Source organism: Moschus berezovskii, chromosome 17, assembly GCF_049115385.1.
Source record: "Moschus berezovskii isolate FMDL1 chromosome 17, NW_MosBer_1.0, whole genome shotgun sequence".
Lineage (NCBI taxonomy): Eukaryota > Metazoa > Chordata > Mammalia > Artiodactyla > Moschidae > Moschus > Moschus berezovskii.
The window spans coordinates 36,343,882-36,364,886 of record NC_142476.1 but is presented as its reverse complement, the minus strand read 5'-3'; the positions used below and the strand labels follow the sequence as shown (position 1 = coordinate 36,364,886).

The window sequence follows — 21,005 nt, the reverse complement described above, 5'->3', positions numbered from 1 at the left end:
ATGGATGTGAGAGTTGGACTGTGAAGAAAGCTGAGCGCGGAAGAATTGATGCTTTTGAACTGTGGTGTTGGAGAAGACTCTTGAGGGTCCCTTGGACTGCAAGGAGATCCAACCAGTCCATTCTAAAGGAGATCAATCCTGGGTGTTTATTGGAAGGACTGATGCTAAAGCTGAAACTGCAATACTTTGGCCACCTCATATGACGAGTTGACTCACTGGAAAAGACTCTGATGCTGGGAAGGGTTGGGGGCGGGAGGAGACGGGGACAACAGAGAATGAGATGGCTGGATGGCATCACCGACTCTGTGGACATGAGTTTGAGTGAACTCCGGGAGTTGGTGATGGACAGGGAGGCCTGGCGTGCTGTGATTCATGGGGTCGCGGAGAGTCGGACACGACTGAGCTACTGAACTGAACTGAATATCATCTCACAGGCTTTGTGAGGATTGGTTGAGAATGTGGGAAAGCATTTAGCACAGTGTCTGACATCGTCTGCCTTTGACCATGCTGCATGCCTGAAGAATCTCAGTATTCTTCCTTCAAGAACGTAAGGCCAAGCTTGCAGCAATTCAGGTCACATCCTCTTCTTTAAGACTGAGACAGTAGCACCTTGTCTGAGATGCTTCCCTTGCCTTTATCTCCATCCTCGCACTGTGGCTTGGTTACGCACCCTTTCCCTCTGGTTGGAACTCATCTCACTGTGTACTTTGTCTTGTACGTGCTGAGTTCCTCTATAGGATTCTGAGCTGAGGACCATAGACCATATATCTTCATCCTTGTGTCTACCTCAGCACAATGTTTGATTATATAATAGATACTGAGTAAGTAGTGACTTGGTGACTGAATATATAAAATTCCCTTGGGACCCCAGCCAGAAGAGTAGTCTGTAGTACAGATCAGAGTGAAGAGAGAATATAGGAACAACATTTCCCCCCCGAAAGTTACAAAGTATTTTCAAATACACAGAAAAGCTCAAAGAATTGTTCAGTGAACATCCATAAATCTATCACCTAGATTCTGTAATTAATATTTTGTTACCTCTTTTATCAGATGTCTCTATCCATCTACTCTCGCATTCAATTAATTAATTCATCTTAATACTTTAAAGTACCTTGGAATATTAAAGGTGCTGGTTTAGGCATTTGGGGTTGGTCAGGCCTTGGACTGTGGTGGTCTGGTTGTGGTCTGAGACCCAGAAGGCTTCTGAAGCACTGGAGCAGGCACTGGAGTGGTCTTCAGGAAGCTGACCAGCCTCTCATGCAGTTTACAAACCACACTGTGTCCTGCTTCAGGAGCAAGCAACTGTGTGCATGCTCTCACAAGTGGAGTCCAGTCTTCACACAGCCCTCCTGTTAGTCTTGTTGTCCCTCCAACCAGCCACTGGGCTCATCTTCCCTGTGTTGGTCCCTAAGGTTGGGGCACTAGTATGTGGCTCAAACCGTTCACTCCCTGGGAGGATCTCTTTCCCGTATAATTTCCATTTTCCTCTGAGTCTGCTCCCAGGGGCACAGTTTTGATCACTTCTCTTCCCTTCCTACTTGATTCTGTGTGGGTCTTTCTTACAGTCTTAGTTGTACAGTAGTCTTTCTACCAATCCCCAGTTAGTTTTCAGTGAGAACTGTTCCACATATAGGTGTATTTTTTGATGTGTTCATGGGAGAGGTGAGAATCCTCCATTTTCATCTCCTCTCCGCTTGGGCATGTTCCCAGTGACCATTCATAGATATTTGTCTGTGATGTATCTTTTCAGATCTTCAGTACATTTTTAAATTGGGTTTTTTGATATCAAGTTAGAGGAGTTCTTTATATATTCCGTTGAAGACTTTGCTTAGATACATTTGCAGATATTTTCCCAGTCTATAGTTTAACTGTTCTCTTAATGGTATCTTTTTATGAGTGTTGCTGTTGTTGTTCAGTCTCCCAGTCGTGTCCAACATTTGCGACCCCATGGACTGCAGCACACCAGGCCTCCCTGCCCCTCACCATCTCCTGCAGTCTGCCCAAGTTCATGTTAATTGCATTGATGATACCGTCCAGCCTTCTCATCCTCTGACGCCCTCTTCTCCTCCTGCCTTTAATCTTTCCCAGCATCAGGGGCTTTTCCAGTGAGGCAGCTGTTCTCATCAGATGACCAAAATACTGGAGCTTCAGTTTCAGTCCTTCCAGTGAGTATTCAGGGTTGACCTCCCTTAAGATTGACTGGTTCGATCTCCTTGCTGTCCAAGAAATTTTCAGGAGTTCTCTCCAGCACCACAGTTCAAAGGCATCAATTCTTTGGCATTCTGCTTCTTTTTGGTCCAGCTCTCACAACCATATGTGACCACTGGGAAGACCATAGCCTTGACTGTACGGACCTTTGTGAGCAGAGTCATGTCTCCGCTTTTCAGTTTCTAAATTTTGCTAATGTCTGTTATATTCATTTATTTTTCTTAATAGTTAATACTTCTGTGCCCTGGCTAAGAAACCTTTGCCTTTACCAAGTTACAAAGATGTTCTATCTTTTCCCTGAGTTGCTTTATTATTTTACTTTTATATTTAGGAGTATGGTATATTTAGAATTAATTTTTCCATATGAAGTAAAGTTAGGGATAAAGGTTCATTAATCTCCCCCATATGGATTCCAATTGTTTGAGCACATTTGTTGAAACAATTTCTGTAGATTTACATTTTTACATAGGTAAAAATTTCTCCTTTCCTCGCTGTTATCTTGGTAACCTTGTTGCAATTAAATGACTATATGAGGGTGGCTCTGCTTCCAGACTTCTTATTCTGTTTTATTTATTTGTCTATACTTGTATCAGTTTTACATTGTCTTGGATATTGTACTTTCACACTAAACTGCAATACTTTGGCCATCTCATGCGACAAGTTGACTCACTGGAAAAGACTGATGCTGGGAAGGGTTGGGGGCGGGAGGAGAAGGGGACGACCGAGAATGAGATGGCTGGATGGCATCACCGACTCTGTGGACATGAGTTTGAGTGAACTCCGGGAGTTGGTGATGGACAGGGAGGCCTGGTGTGCTGTGATTCATGGGGTCGCAAAGAGTCGGACACGACTGAGAGACTGAACTGAACTGAACTGAACACTAGGTGTAGTAAAGGCTTCTCTTCTGTTACTTTTTCCCTAGCATTTCTCCTCTTGCTATCTTGCTGTTACAGTCATCCCAGTCTGTTCTCTGATTCTTCAAGCCTGTAAGTCTGTGGTTTAATATCCAAGTTTTGTCCTTCCATTGTGGCACCACTGGCACATGGCCTCCAGCAAAAGCCATAAAGAATGAGAATTTTACCCAGTGTCATTACCTTCTTCCAAGTTTATTCTCCCCCGCTAGTTTCTTCCTCCTGCTTTTTGCCCAGTGCTTTCAGACAGTAGTTTTATATATTTTGTCTATATATAGATTAAATTTGTTACCAGAGGTAAGGTTGGTCCAACTACTCCTCCATTATAGTAGTGCTGTTCAGTTGATTTCTGAAAGTCAGTTTGAGCAGGCATCTGGCCAGGGAAGCAGTTACAGTGAGGGGTGGGACAAGGAGGTATGGTGCAAAAGGGGGGCAGGTTTCAAATGGAGGGAAAGGATTTGGTTCAGCTCAGTTAGAGAAGGCTTAGACTAAACCCAAAGAATGCTTGGAAGAACTCCAAGGGAAGGAACATACTAGAACACTGTGTTTTTCAAACTGTGAATCATAAAATCGATTTAGTAGGTGGCCCCTGAATAGTCATTTTTGTTGCTCACCTAATACAAAGCCATAACATAATTAGAAAGTAAGATCGATACACTGCTGATATGTACTTTTATCCTCAGCTCTCCAGTTAGAGAATAGTTTGTGGGGTCACTGAATTCATCCCTCCTCTGGTGGACTGTGGACCTTTATTTTATGTTGGACTTCTCTTGTAACACAATTGCGCATGTACATAGCAAATTGCGCATGTACATAGCACACTTCTCAGAAACTGTTAAATGTATAAAGATGGATGAAACATTTGTCAAAATTATGTCAGGGCTGATGAGTCATGATTGACTTTAGAGATCCCCGGTTTTAAGGAATCCTCAGCTTAGACTTATCTTTTATGAGAAAGGGAAGCCTTGATGATATATGTGACATGATGTCTTATCAAGAAATCTCAGAGTTCCTTGTTCATGGAAAAAGAAGTAACGTAGAACCATCAGGGATGCACTAAATAAGTATTCTAATTGTTCCTTTTCTTTTCTCTCTGTAATCCTTCTGCGCACCCACACCCACACCCACACCCCCCCACACCCCCCCCCACACACACCCACACCCCCCCACACACACCCACACCCACACACACCCCGATCCATGAGCTCTGGATAAAAGTACAAATAAGGACTCATAAATAAAGCTATATAAATCAAAGAAAATTAAATAAGTAAAAGGATGGTAATCCATCTTTCAGTTTTTATAATTAGGCTGAGCTTGGGAAACTGGTTATAATGAAGAAAAGCTTCTTTAAAATTCATTAGGAAATGATTCCGTGATCTAATTTTTCTCTCATTAGATGAGGGTGTGATAATGTCATCATTGGCAGAAGGTTAAAAGATAACAACAGTTCTTCAAAAGGCACCATTAAGACAATAAAAAGGCAGGCCATGCACTGGGAGGAAATATCAGTAATACATAAGTTAGATAATGATTCTGTCAACAGAATGTATAAAGAATTGTCATGAATCAACAATGATAAGATGAGCAGCTGAATTAAACAAATGAACAAGAACTCAAAGAAATAGCCTCAAAAGGTGTATCAGTTGCCTAAAAACACATTATAATACATTCTGTGTGATTAGCCATCAGAGAAATTTAAGTCAAAAGCACAGGAATTAATAAAAGGGAAAAGACTGGCAGTATCAAGTATTGACAAGAATGTGAGCAATGAGTAACTCTTATATTTTGCTGATGTGGAGGCAATAACTGAACAATCACTTTGCAAAATAATCTGGCAATATCTTACAAAGTTAAACGTACACTTAGCGTTTGAACCTTGACCCTCCACTCCTAGGTATTTATCCAAGGGAAATGAAAAGCTATGTACACAAAAAGCCTTGTGTGTACAAACCAGCTTTATTTGTCCTAGCCCCAGTCTGGGGGAAAAAACCCATATGTTCACCAATGGGAGTGTGGATAGACCAATTGTGGTATATTTATACAGTGGAATACTACTCAGTAGTGAAAGTGGATGATTTACTGATGCATTCAACAACATTGAACAATCTCAGAAACATTATGCTGAGTGAAGGAAGTCAGACACAAAAGGGTATATATTAATCCATTTTTATGAAGTTCTTCTAAAATTGCAAAGCTAATAATTGTGAAAAAAATCAGCTCACTGGTAGCCTAGGGTGGAGGTGGTTTGACTTCAGAGAGTCATGAGGGACATTCTCGAATGATATAAATATTCTATAATGATGGAGTTAAATGAAAGACTCAACTTAAGGAACTATGAAATTAAAAGGTATGCATTTCATTGAATATAAGCTATATTTCAATAAAGATTCTTCAATTAAAAAAAAGAATTCTAGTCCTTATACTCTGACTACCTTGGCATATGGAAGATATGATATCTGTTCCTCTTTATCTTTGATAACCATTGCCCTAGATAGAATTTTTATACTTACAAAATCACAGTGCATTGTATTATATTAAATACATTAAATGGAGATGCCTTCACTAAAATGAAGTAGAATACATGGAATGAGGTACATGTCCAGGATTTAAACAGCACAGTTGGATTGTTTGTATTTTAAAAATAAATGGGGGAGCACCTGAATTATTTTTTGTTGTTGTTGTTCTAAACCAGGGGTCAGTAAACTATAGCTATAGCTCACACTGTCTACCTTTGTGCTACCCTGGAGCCATAAATGGTTTTTATATTGTAAAGGGTTATATAAGAAAAGAAAAACAGTATACAACAGATATGTAAGTGTCCCTCAAAGTTAGAGAACATGTAGAGGCTAGAGAGGATGGTTTGAGGGGGGAGTCTAGTAGGTTATGGTATCTGTACTGCAGGGTTCCCCCATATAGTGCATTAGAATTCCCACATCAAAATAGAACCCTTCTACCCTCCTCCACCTTTTGCTCTTGCCTCCCATAGTCTTGTCTGCCTGGCCACAAACCATAATGGATCTTTAAAAATTAATTTAGATGCTCTGAGCATCTTTTTTATTCCAGATTCTAAAGATGAATCTGGGGATAATGGGCTATCTAGCATTGCTTTAGGAAATGTGCAGCCTCTTTGAAGGATTCCACTGTGCTAATGGCTTACACATTCAAGATGAGGGATCAGTGAAATTGTGGTGGACAGGCCAGGGATAAGAACAAGTGGCAGCTTGATGTGAACTGGCACTTAGGTTAAAATATGTGAATGTTTATAATATTTCTTTCCTTTCATCTTTTTTCTAGGCCTACTCTGTCTACGACGAAGACATTGGGTACTGTCAAGGACAGTCTTTTCTTGCTGCTGTATTGCTGCTGCATGTAAGTAATTTTCCATGTAATAAATGGCATGGTACTGCCAAATTCATTTTATTTTCTGCTTTTTTTGTTTTGTTGTTTTCCTCCGTTCTTATTCTTAATTTACCTGATGGAGATTACACATGGCATATCTTTTTAAACCTGTACTTTTGGTGAGAAAATAAGAGATCTGATGTCAAGAATAGGACAGTTAGTTTCTCAATAGAATTAATTTTGTGGGCTGGTAGGGAATACATTGCTTATTTGGAGTTATTTTTAACTAGAACCCACTAGGATTGAGAAAGTCCATGTATTACCCAAATGCGAGCAGGACCAGGAGCATCGTGAAGGGATGTGACAAGGAAGTCTTTTACCTCTTCTGTGATTTATTTTTGTACATTCTCTTTCCTCCTATTCACCTTCATTTGACAGAACATTTGTTGAGGATCAGTTGACGGTACTGGGCTAAGACGTGGGATTACTAATATGAATAATGTTATTGTTTGAGTTCTCAAAGGCCTTATGGGCTGGAATGCGGCACAGGTAGTGTAGGCACATACCTATTATTTTAATTATTTTTTTGTATCTGTGTTGTTTTTGTGATGGTCACTATAGAAGACTTATGGTGTGCTAGATGAAAGCAATGCCCAGAATAAGAGGAGAGAGGAGAGCTTTCAGAAAGGACTTTCTAGAGGAGGTGGTAGCTTTGCCAAAACATAAATGAGGTTGCAGGGGTAGACAAGATGGATAAGAGAAGGAGTAGAGATTGCTACGTGAGCAAATGTATGGCGAAACAAAGGGCACAATATATAAAGGGAACAGTGAAATGACAGTTTCTGTATCATTGCTGTAGAAAGTGTATGCAGAGAAAGAGATGTGAGATAAAAATTGTCGCATGGGCAGGGAACAAATTATAGAGACTTCTTAATGTCAAGAAATGTAGGCTTTATTCTATAGAGGCTTTGTTCTGTACCTAATGAGGAGCCACAATCAGTTTGAAGCAAGGGAATGACAATTGGAGGTTCATTTCAGATAAATTCTCATATCCACGTAGAGGATGGAACTGAAAAGAAGCATGCAATAGCAGAGATACCGGTTAGGAAATATCAATCTAAATGAGAGATATTGAGACTAAGAGAAAAAGGAAGAATTAAACATTTTTCTGGAGGCAAAATTGATAGGTTTCGTGGATGGATTGACAAACGAAGGGTCAAAGGTAGCATGTCCTATTTCATTGCTTAAGTGACTGGGTAAATTATGGTATTTTGAGCTGAGGTAGAAAACGCGTCCATTGAGGTTGAATGGAAGAAAAAAGGTTAGGAGTTGATGATGAATTTAGTTTTAAAATTTTGGAAAGGGAGGGTATTTGGGGGCCATCTGAGTAGCTTTCCAGCAGCCAGCTGGAGACTGACTCTGGGGATATATCAAAGCTGAAATGATGAGAAATAAGAAAAATAAGTAGAAGAAAGACTAGAACTCAGGAATGCCAATTATTTAAAGAGCTGATGAAGAAGAGGGTTCTTTGAAGAATTTCTTGATTTTTGACAGAGAAGCAACATTGTATAATGTCAGATGCAGCAAAGAGGACCAAGTTTAAAACAAAAGCATTTTTTTTTACGGTAGCATTCTGAAAATGAAGAACAATTATAGTAGATTCATGGTCCTAATTCTGATCATTTGACTTTAATGAAAAAAATAACATACCGTTGTTCTGTTGTGATTATTCAGTCTTTAATTTCAGTTTCTTTCTCTGTGGCATTATCATCTATTTGTGGTCTTTTGATATTCTCTTACTGTCCTTTTTTTGTCATTTCCACAGACCATATTCTTGAGATTTCCTGTGATAATCAAGTACTTTATAACCATAAATTCTTGGGCCCTTAGTTCTATTACTAACGCCACCTAGTATATCTAGAATAGTCAGGTTCCCACACAAGGGGCTGGAGACTGTAAGCAGTGAAGGGTGTTTTCACCAAGGTTCAAAACCATCATTTTTTAAAAGGAGCTTTCATGATCACCCTGATGAGAAGCTGATGTTCAGGCCACAGATAGTGAAGCTTTGTCTTGTACAGAGTAATCTTTGAATATGTCACAGTTTAGCATTTTAGACCTATAGCCCTGTGAAACACATTATATCTATTAAACCTCAATGAGAAGAATATCACTTTAGGAAATCTGTTCCGAGACTTATTAGAAGTTTAGTTAACTGTAAGTTCATGTTTACTTGGACACATTTTCTCTCTGTAAAAAAGAGAGTGATTCAAATAGCTAAGAAACTCAAATAACCCAGATTTTTTTTTAATATCATCTACTCTTCTGTAAAAAAGAGAGTGATTCAAATAGCTAAGAAACTCAAATAACCCAGATTTTTTTTTAATATCATCTACTCTTCTGTTGGGCTTCCCTGGTGGCTCAGAGGTTAAAGCGTCTGCCTCCAATGAGGGAGACCCGGGTTCGATCCCTGGGTCGGGAAGATCCCCTGGAGAAGGAAATGGTAACCCACTCCAGTATTCTTGCCTGGAGAATCCCATGGACGGAGAAGCCTGGTAGGCTACAGTCCACGGGGTCGCAAAGAGTCGGACACGACTGAGCGACGGAACGGAACGGAACGGAACTCTTCTGTTATAAGGGTCATGGAAAGTCAACTATTGTAAACATATTCAACAAAATTGCCTCCAAAGTGTGTTACAAGATGAGTAGAAATGTAGTCTAGTTTTACACTTTCTACTTGAATAGAACTACACAGTTGTTGTCATTGCTTATAAAAATAACTGGAAATATAGAAATGCCTTCAGAATCCTGGAGGAAAGATAAACTGATAATCAATGTTAGTGAAAGACAAATTAGATTGTAATTTTATTGAAAATATATGTGATAATTCTATTAATCAGCATATTTCATTGACAGACCAATTTATCCATTAACCAATTTGAATAAGAAAAGCTAACTATATTTTTTTCTTTTCTGTATTTCATGTTGTCCCCATGGTTTAAATAGGTAGAAGAATACAGTCTAGCTTAAACAATTCATCAAATACACTATCTCGGATTCCAGGGAGATAAGTTATTAGGGCCTTACTGACTAATTTTTTATCAGTTACATAAGCAATGGCTTCTTTTTGCTGCCAGATATACTTTGGCAGCTCCATATTAATCATTGTCAAAAGCAGCTTCTTTCTGGGATGCTGTCTTCCTCACCCATATTCATTTATATTTCACGTTCACTGCGTAAGAGGAAAGAAAGACCAAAAATGAAAGTAGGTTTAAGAACAAAAATTTAGAATTTTAAAGTTTTTCCATGTATGAATAGTTTTAAGAAATAAATATCTTTTCCTGGTGCTTGGAAATTTTCAGATGCTTTGATAATGTTCTTTGTAACTTGCAGTAAGGCACTGGAAGAATTTAATGTTTATCACATAGATGCTGTTACATCCATTGATGGAATTATAAGAAATTTATCATTTATAGTTCAAAAAAGCTGTTACAACACAGATTGCTTGTAATCATTATAGTGTTTGCCTTTAAAGTTAAATATGCAATAATTATCACTAAAATCATTATATTATTAGTATAATAAATAATATTCTTTTGTATATTCATTTATTCTAAATACTATATAAAGTATTTTAGATAATTTTTAACACCAATATATTTTTCTCACATATTTATTATCAAGCAGCTTTAAAGTTTTTTTAATCAAACATATACATTTTTAGACTTACAGAAGATTATGCTCCTTTTTAAGGTTAAATCACTGTGTGTATGTTGTGTGTGTATATATACACACACATGTATCAGTATGTATGGAAGCTTTCCAACTGCAAAAAGGATTATTTTGGGATAAGCCAGAATGTTTAAATGCATTGCATTTTTTCAAAATAGGCACAACTCCTTTGGAAACCAGTTTTGCTTTATCTGATAAAGATATGCATACCAGTCAATTCCACTCTTAGTATATACTTTAGTCAAATTTAAGAACCTGTACACTAGTGGCTCAGGTGGTAAAGAATCTGCCTGCATTGTGGGAGACCTGGGTTTGATCCCTGGGTTGGGAAGATCCCCTGGAGAAGAAAATGGCTACCCACTCAAGTATTCTTGCCTGGAGAATTCCATGGACAGAGGAGCCTGGCGGGACACAGTCCATGAGGTTGCAAAGAGTAGGACACAACTGAGTAATTTACACTTTCACTACTTTTACACTAGAATCATGTATTGAAATAGGATCATAATTACAGTTTATACTATAGGATCAGTGTTTATAATGATCACACAACTCAAATGCCCATTATTATAATGTCTAATATTACAATTGTAATTAGACATCAAAATGGATAAATTGTGGTATATTCATATTGTGGGACACTATACAGCAGTGAAAGAAATGTCTTGCACTACATGCCTGCATGCATGCTAAGTCACTTCAGTCATGTCTTACTCTTTGTGACCCCATGGACCGTAGCCCACCAGGCTTCTCTTCCCATGGGATTCTCCAGGCAAGAAACTGGAGTGGGTTGCTATGCCCTCCTCCAGGGGATCTTCTGACCCAGGGATCAAACCCGCATCTCTTACATCTCCTACGCTGGCAGACAGACTCTTTACCATTAGCACCACCTGGGAAGTTCCTGTACTACATGGGCTATTGTGAATGAATCATACAAGCATAAAGTTTAGTAAGAAAGCAAATTATTGGTGTCATTTGGTATGATTCCATTTAGTATAATTCAGTAATGACAAAAGTAAACTCTGTTTTTTTAGGATGCTATGTAGATGAAAAATACAGATAATACCAATGAAGTCAGTACAGTTAAAGTCAGGATCATGACCTTCCAGGAGAAACTGGGAGTCATGACTGGGAAGGGGACATGTAGGGATCTTCAGGAGTAAACAATATTCTAGCTCCTAACCTGTTTTTACTTCTTAATCATTTATTCTATGAAGTATAATCTTAACTTTTATGTATTTTTCTATGTGCTACATTTAAAAATAATATAAGATTTAAAAATTACAAATCTTGTAATATCCCCCCCCCAACAAAAAACAAGTTTCGGGTAAGATTTAACCAATGAACTTAATAAATGAGAAGCAGAGCTACTACTTAGTTTTCCTGAACATAAAGATTCTACCAAGTCCGAGGTAACAAAACAGAGGCTTCCTAGTGTCTTTATATGCTTATATAAGTAAAACTATTTGTGCCATGATATTATTTAGGAATCTTTCTGCTACATGTGACATAACATGAACTCAAAGTAGTTTAAATTTAAAAGGAAATATATTGGCTCACTAGGAAGTCCAGAGCAGAGATGATTTTGATATGCTTGATACTCCAGAGTTCATATTTTATCATCAGAAATCTGCATCTCTGTATCGCTGTTGTGCTCAGAGTTTATTGCCTTAACTTTAAGGCAGGGCACAAAGAAGGCAGTTTGCAAGTTGGCCTGGCTTCATATCTTTTCAGTTTTACAGCTTTATTTAGAAGGCATCATGTTTATCTTTTGCTGTAGCTCCTTCACTTAAATAAAACAAACAAGCAAGCAAAAATCCTGGAGGATTCTGGTTGGCCTGCCCTTGGGTGTCTGCCATTCTTGAGTTGGTTACTCAGGTCAGGAAGTTTAAGTGTTCTGATAGGCCTGGCCCAGGTCTTAAGTTCACCTCTGTGCTGATAATGATCTGGATCAACTCTTCCTGAAAAATGAAATGGTGTTCCTATAAGAAAGGAGATTTTGACATCAGATGATAGGAAGGTAGAATACTAGACAGATACATCCCATTATCTTATAGTGATTCTTTGCTATAAGAGTTTGAGTTTATCTTTAATAAGCCCTTCTTTACTTACAAATCACCTTTTCCTTATAAACCCAAGAGATTTTTCCTGTTCTGTTAATTTTTGCATCAGTGTTTCAAGAGTCATTCCTCAGCATCTTCTCCCTGTGCCCTGTAAATACAATCAAGGCATTTTGCCTTAAGAAAAAAAATCCTCTTTTGATCCCCCCATTTAGCTCTCTCAGACTTCTTTGTCCTTTCAAAGCTGAATTCCTTCAAAGGATTATAAAAAGCACAGCTATGAATTTAAATTGTGGGTTAATACTTTTCAAGTTACATGACCTTGGGGAAGTTCCCTGAGATTGAAGAATCAGTTTCTTCATTTATAATATAAAGTGAAAATAATATTATCATCCTCCTTGGGTTTCTATGAATGTTGAATACTGTGCATTATAAGTGTCGTTTTATTTTGTATTTGGCACAAAGAGTATAGCCATGGGGTTAAGTCCAGACTTTTTGTAATAGATGTATAGTTACTGGCAAATCACTTAACTTCCTTGAACCTCACTAGTCTAATATTTAAAATGTGGAACTTATACCTACTTTTGTGAGGATTAATGGGGTCATGAATGAATGTCTGTAACAATGTTGTTCTTTCTAAAACTAATAATTATTTACCCAGCCAGTTTTTTTTTGGACCCTAGCTTATGTCGAGCATGCAAAGCAAACTAATAGGTGGTATAGGCATGTTTTAAGACTTACAAATAGCCATTAAATTTAAATGTATTTTACCATGTATTTGGCATGTATTTGATTTAAAAGGAAAATAAACACTCAGAAAATTTCATCTATTTGCTTTTCAATTATAAACAGAAAATGAAAACTCATTAATTTATGATTGTCAGAATAGTCTCTAACATTCACTGTTGTTGAAGAAAACAAAAAAAATCAATGGAATATTCATTAACTTCATGGAAAAAAGGTAGATTGACTACAAAAAGACATGAAAACACATAACGTGAAATAAAAACTTAGTTTTATCCTTAATAGTTATTTAAGATTTTCAACATGTAATTTTACTTCAAAAAATCTTGATGTACATTACTTCAGGTGAGTCTTAAAGACTTTTGAAGTACTTAGGGTGCTTTGTTTTGTGGTTGATTGCAGAGAGAAGCAGGAATTCCTAGGTGGCACAGTGGTAAAGAATCTGCCTGCCAATACAGGAGACACAAGTGACGTGGGTTCGATCCCTGGGTTGGGAAGATCCTCTGAGTAGGAAATGGCAACCCTCTCCAGTATTCCATGGACAGAGGAGCCTGGTGGACTGTGCAGTCCATGGGGTCACAGAGAGTTGGACATGACAGAGCACGCAGAGAGAAGCAGTGAAATTTAAAGACTGGCTCCGTTCCATGATAACCTCTGTTAGTACAGATGGCAGATCATTATCAGCATTTGTTAATAAACAGTGATTACGTCATGCTTAGTTCGCAGATTGTGCATGTGAGGCAGGTATTTAGTTTTGTATTTCATAGAGCCATGGATGACGTTTGATATCTTAAATTATAAACTGTTAATATTTATCTCATCATTTCCTCAGTAAAGCAGTACTGTTTCCATGACAAAGTTCCTGTACACAGCAAAGACGGATATTCACTGCTAGAGACACACTGTGCTCCACCTTCTAATATCTGATTTTAAAATATATTGTTCAGTGTTTATTTTTATTGTAAATTAAACAAATCAATTGCATATCAATGATAAATTGGATTGTCTAGTTCAATGAAATCATTGTAATAAGTTAAATGCTTCACTGGTGGCTTAGCGGTAAAGGATCCACATGCAAAGCAGGAGATGCAGGTTCGATCCCTGGGTCAGGAAGATTCCCTGGAGAAGGAAATGGCAACCCACTCCAGTATTCTTGCCTGGAAAATCCTATGGACAGAGGAGCTTAGCAGGCTACAGTCCATGGGGTCACAAAAGAGTCGGACACAACTTAGCAACTAAATGACAACAACAACAGTAAGTTAAAGAGTCATTTTAATGCTTTTTAAAAAATAGACGGATGCCCCAATGCTACTTAGTGGGGGAACCCACTCTTATAGTAAAATGAAGTTTGCTAGTGCAACTCCAGATTGATTTTCAGATCTTGACTGATTTTTTAAATGAATTGAGATATAGGCTAAATAGCCAATACAAAATACACATAATACAAAAATTTCTTACATTTATCATTTACTATAATATTGAAATCCAGTACTACTATAATTACATTTGGCTGCCCCTTGTTTCGATCCTTTCACACTGATCCTTTTCTACATTTTTGTTGGGTTTTACCTTCACAGTTGCCAGCTGATTGCCCTGTGTGAGTGACATGCCTTCATTGATAAAGGCAGATTTATTCAGAGTTTTATTAAAATTATCTTAAATAAATATCAAATACTTACGATTTATTTAGCTCTCTGTGCTAAGAGCTTTGGGGGATACAAAGTTAGAGCAGTGCCCTGCAGTTAGTGAGTGAGAGAGAAAGTCGCTCAGTCGTGTCCGAATCTTTGTGACCCCATGGACCATACAGTCCATGGAATTCTCCAGGCCAGAATACTGGAGTGGGTAGCCGTTCCCTTCTCCAGGGGATCTTCCCAACCCAGGGATGGAATCCAGGTCTCCCGAATTGCAGGCGATTCTTTACCAGCTGAGCCACAAGGGGAGCCCCTCTTACTCATTGTGGGATATAAATATGCATACCTGAGGGTACATGCAGGTTTTTACATTTGCAAGGGCCTGAGTGCACAATAATAGTGGTTAATTTTCATGTGTCACTTATATATAGGGGAAGGTCTTAGAGCTATACATCTATCTCATTCAGTCCTCAGAACGAAGTAGATTGTCATGATCCCTGCTTTACAGAAGAGGAATCTGACACCTGGGGAGGTACTGTAGCATGCCCAAGGTCACAGCTAGGATTGGTATTTGAACCTAGGTCATCTGAGTCCCAGAGAAGGCAATGGCACCCCACTCCAGTCCTCTTGCCTAGAAAATCCCATGGATGGAGGAGCCTGGTTGGCTGTAGTCCGTGGGGTCGCTAAGGGTCGGACACGACTGAGCAACTTCACTTTCAATTTTTACTTTCACACATTGGAGAAGGAAATGGCAACCCACTCCAGTGTTCTTGCCTGGAGAACCCCAGGGCTGGCGGAACCTGGTCGGCTACCGTCTATGGGGTCGCACAGAGTTGGACACGACTGAAGCGACTTAGGAGCAGCAATAGCATCTGAGTCCAGCCGTTAGTAGGGGCATAGAAATTACTACATGCCACAAAGAGCTTTGGAATTAAGATGAAGCTATGAATGATCTCATCAGCTAAAGTGAATAACAGAGACTTTATGTTCCAATTGCCATATATGATCAGCCTTAAAAGAAAGTAGAATTTCAAAGACACAGCTGCACTATATAATAAACCCCAACCCGGACATTCACCCTGAGCTTCCCTTAATTCCAAGGGAAGCCTGGACAGCGTAGGCTGTCACTATTTTTGTAATAAAAAGGGTGAGGAACAGAAAGAGGGCATTCTTCTCATGGACCATTCTTCCCAGTGATACATAAGAAGTACTCTCATTTATATGAAAAGAAACACATTTTTGTTACTTCCTTTGTGAGAGCATATATTTCTGGAAACCATTTTAACAGCAGAAAGCACTTTAGTAGTAATTTCCTTTCTATTGATTTAATCTCTTTTAGCCTCATATACCTTTATACGTTACCTCTACAATGGGAGTAGTAAATATCTCCTGCATAATAAGACTGATGAGTGAGTTAAATGAGATTATACATATAAAAAGAAAAAGAAAGAAAAGAAATTTACTTTTATAATTTTACCTGGATAAAAAGTTTTACCCATTTCAGTTCTTTTGTGTACCTACCTATGAAAGCACCATGATAGTTGTTGATGTATAAGACATAGTTTCTATGTTCAAGGAGGGAAAGACCCCTTCTTGGTCACCTACCACACGCCTATGTTGTCCCTCACATACATCTCCTTTATCCTTGCATGCATGCGAAGTCGCTTCAGTTGTATCTGACTCTATGCGATCTTATGGACTGTATTCTGCTAGGCTCCTCTGTCCGTGAGATTCTCCATGCAAGAATACTGGAGTGGGTTGCCATACCCTCTTCCAGGGGATCTTCCACACCCAGGGATCAAACCTATGTTTCTTGTGTCTCCTCAATTGGCAGTCAGGTTCTTTACCACTAGCTTTATCCTTACAACATCCCAAAGTAAGCACCCAAAGTGGACATCCAGCTCCCCCAGTGTTGCAAGATGCTTTCTAGGAGGGCTACTTTGATATCACTTAGAGATCACTAGGGGAATCGGCAGGGCTTGACCACAAGAGATCAGATAATGACAGAGAAGAGGGTCTTTGCAGACCTCATTGCAGCTTTCAGCGGCATTCAACGACATTTCCCAGCCCATAGCTCTGTCCATGTGTAGAGCCAAGCCAGTGCCCTCATCTGGTCAGAGATACTGGTTGGCAGTTTGTTTGATGTAGATCATCAGTCAGTGAGCTATACTGGCCATAGAGCTTGTTCTACTGCTCTGGCCAGGCAGGGAATCAAATTCACAGGCCCCACACAATTGCTGGTTTAGGCTCCAGTCCTGATCTTCTAGGAAGTTTGGCCAGAGAAACAGAGCAAGCTGCCGATTGCATCTTACAGCCCTGCTCAGAGAGCCAAGTCAGCCTCCTTGCCCAACTGTTGGGCACAGCCTGTCCCACTGTATAACCAGGGAGCCTGAAGGGTCACTCTGGGAAGCCTCAAAGCCCAGCCTATAGTACCATCAAGCTATGGAGGCCAGCCAGTCTAACCACTGGTGCCACCCTGCCAGGAACCTAGTCTGTGACCTTGCCCATCCAGAGATGATTGCGAAGCTCAGCTAGTGGCCATTCTGACCATGGTGCACAGCCAGCAGCCCTACCCAAATAAGAGGTTTATCCAGACTTATTATTAAGTCTGTTTAGTCTCTCAGCAGAAACACTGGAGGACAAGAAAGTGTGAGATGATATATTCAACATAGTGAAAGAAAAAAATATCAACCAAGAATACTAGGCTTGGCAAAGCTGAACTTTGTAAATGAAACAGAGATAAATGTGTTCCTCAGTCAACAAAAGTGGAGGGAGTTCAGCACCACTAGTCCTGACTTTCAGGAAAAATTAAAGGGCATCATTAAGCTGAAATAAAAGGATGCTGATTTAACATCATAAAAACTTGAATTATAAAATTCACTTGTAATGATAAATACCCTGACTATCCATTGAAAGGATTGATGTTGAAGCTGAGGCTCCAATACTCTGGTCACCTGATGCAAAGAGCTGACTCATTGGAATAGACCCTGATTCTGGGAAAGATTGAAGGCAAAAGGGGGAGAGGGTGGCAGAGAATGAGATGGTTAGATAGCATCACTGACTCAGTGGACATGAATGTGAGCAAACTCCAGGAGATAGTGAAGGACAGGGAAGTATGGCATCCTGCAGTCTGTGGGGTCACAGAGAGTCCGACGAAACTTAGTGACTGAGCAACAACAAAGAAGAATACGTAGTCAGAGTCAGAGTCTCTGATGTATACTGGTAGAACCTAATTCACTTATGGCTATTTTTAAAAAGTAAAAACAAATACCATAAGTATAGTAATTTTTATCCCAATATTTTTAAAAAAGGATGTAAATTGTGACATCAGTAACTAAAGTGGGAAGTGGGAAGAAACATTAAGAGTGAAGTTTCTATATGCTATCATAGTTAAGTTGTTATCAACTTAAAATAGGATGTTATATTTTATATAAGGCTAATGTTAACCATAAAGCAAAACCAACAGTAGATTCACAAAAGAGAATCAAAACATGCCAGTACAAAGAGTCAGCAAATCACAAAGAAAGACTGCAGGAGCAGAAGCAAGAGTCAAAGAATTCACAGAGAGAAACACAGTTAACAAAATGTTAATAATGAGTCCTTACCTATCAGTATTACTTTAAATGAAAATGGATAAATTATCCCCAAAAGATATGGAATGGCTGATTGGAAAAAGAAAAAAAAAAAGGCAGGATCCTATAATATGCTGCCCAAAGAGACTCACTTTAGTCTTAAGGATACACATAGACTGAGAGTGAAGGGATAGAATTAAAGTATTTTGAACAAATGGTAACCCAAAGAAAGTAGAGGTAGCTATGCTTATATCATACAAAATAGACTTTAAGCTAAAAATGTTCAAAAGAGATAAAATTACATAGCTTTAGCTAAATTAATCAAAGAGAACACAGATAAATGAGATTATTAAAAAAGAGGGGACATTACAACTGATAGTACAGAAATATAAAGGATAACAAGAGACTACTTTGAAAAGCAATACATCAACAAATTGGATAGCCTAGAAAAAAAATGAATAAATTTCTAGAAATACACAAGCCTCAAGAAATAGAAAATCTGAATATATCAGCAGCAAGTAAGGAGACTGATCAGGAATCAAAACTTCTTCAACAAAGAAAACCCCAGCACCAGATGATTTTACTGCATACTACCAAACATTAAAACCAAACATTTAAAGAATTAATACGAATCCTTCTGAAACTCTTCCCAAAAAATTGGAGAGGAGAAAAAACTCTCAAATTCATTTTACACAGCAAATTTTACTATAATATCAAAACCAGAGAAGGTTACTACAAGAAAACTGTAAGCCAATATCCCTAATAAATATAATTCAAAAGTTCTCAACAATATACCAGCAAACTGAATTGAACAAAACATTAAAAGGATCATATACCATGTTCAAATGGGGATCATCGAAAAAGCAAGAGAGTTCCAGAAAATCATCTATTTCTGCTTTATTGACCATGCCAAAGCCTTCAACTATGTGGATCACAACAAACTCTGGAAAATTCTTAAAGAAATGGAAATACCAGACCACCTGACCTACTTCTTGAGAAATCTTTATGCAGGTCAGGAAGCAACAGTACTGGATATGGAAAAACAGATAGGGAAAGGAGTACATCAAGGCTGTATATTGTCACCCTGCTTATTTAACTTATATGCAGAGTACATCATGAGAAATGCTTGGCTGGATGAAGCACAAGCTGGAATCAAGATTGCCGGGAGAAATATCAATAACCTCAGATATGCAGGTGGCACCACCCTTATGGAAAAAAGTGAAGAACTGAAAAGCCTCTTGATGAAAGTTAAAGAGGAGAGTGAAACAGTTGGCTTAAAACTCAACATTCAGGAAACTAAAATCATGGCATCTGATCCTATCACTTCATGGCAAAACTATGGGGAAACAATGGAAACAGTGACAGACTTAATTTTTTTGGGCTTCAAAATCACTGCAGATGGTGATTGCAGCCATGAAATTAAAAGACGCTTGCTCCTTGAAAGAAAAGCTATGACAAACCTAGACAGCATATTAAAAAGCAGAGACATTACTTTACCAACAAAGGTCCGTCTAGTCAAGGCTATGATTTTTCCAGTGGTCGTGTATGGATGTGAGAGTTGGACTATAAAGAAAGCTGAGTGCTGAAGAATTGATGCTTTCGAACTGTGCTGTTGGAGAAGACTCTTGAGGGTCCCTTGGACTACAAGGAGATCCAACAGTCCATCCTAAAGGAAATCAGTCCCAAATATTCATTGGAAGGACTGATGCTGAAGCTGAAACTCCAATACTTTGGCCACTTGATGTGAAGAACTGACTCATTTGAAAAGACCCTGATGCTGGGAAAGATTGAGGGCTGGAGGAGAAGGGGACGGCAGAGGATGAGATGGTTGGATGGCATCACCAACTGAACGGACATGAGTTTGAGTAAATTCTGGGAGTTGGTGATGGACAGGGAGGCCTGGTGTGCTGCAATCCATAGGGTCACAAAGAGTCGGACACAACTGCGCAACTGAACTGAATTGATGCAAGAATGGGTCAACAAATGGAAATCATAAAAGTTATGTGTCACATTAGTAGAGTGAAAGATAAAAATCATATGATTATTTCAATAGGTGAAGAAAAGCATTTGACAAAATTCAGCATCCGTTCATGAGAAGATCTCTCAACATAATGGATACAGAAGACATGTACCTAAACATAATAAAGGCTGTATATGATAAGCCAATAGCTGACTTATCATTGATGATAGGTTGAAAACTTTTCCTCTGGACATACAGATGGCCATCTTGTACATGAAAAGGTGCTCAACATCATTAATCATTATGTATATGTATGTGAAAATTGCTCAGTTGTGTCCGACTCTTTGCAACCCCAGGCTCCTCTGTCCATGGGATTTTCCAGGCAAGAATGCTAGAATGGGTTTCCATTTCCTTCTCTGGGGGATCTTCCCAACCCAGGGATCAAACCTGGGTCTCCCACATTGCAGGCAGACTCTTTACGTTATTCATTCAGTTCAGTTCAGTTCAGTCGCTTAGTCGTATCCAACTCTGCGACCCCATGAATCACAGCACACCAGGCCTCCCTTGAAGTGCAAATCAAATCACAGTGAAATATCACCTCACATCTGTTAGCATAGCTGTCATCAGAAAAACAAGAATTAATAAGTGTTGGTGAGAATATGGAAATAAAGTTTCCCTTTTGCCCTGTGGGTGAGAATGGGAACTGGTTCAGGCCCTGTGGAAAACAGAGGGAGGTTCCTCACAAAGTAGAAAATAGAGCTAACTTGTGATCCAGTGATTATACTTCTGATTATTTATCCAAAGGAAACAAAGAAACTCATAAAGATACCTTCACCCCACATTCATTGCAG

At 38.8% G+C, this 21,005-nt stretch overlaps 1 protein-coding gene across 2 annotated transcripts in view; it reads left to right on the top strand.

The window, feature by feature from the left end:
- RABGAP1L (RAB GTPase activating protein 1 like) overlaps window positions 1–21,005 on the top strand; it is a 729,399-nt gene that overhangs the window by 440,342 nt on the left and 268,052 nt on the right. For both annotated transcript variants that reach the window (XM_055419205.2, XM_088845319.1), the window contains one exon: window positions 6,417–6,491. In XM_055419205.2, coding sequence (XP_055275180.1) covers window positions 6,417–6,491 — 75 coding nt within the window. The remainder of the gene's footprint in view (window positions 1–6,416; window positions 6,492–21,005) is intronic.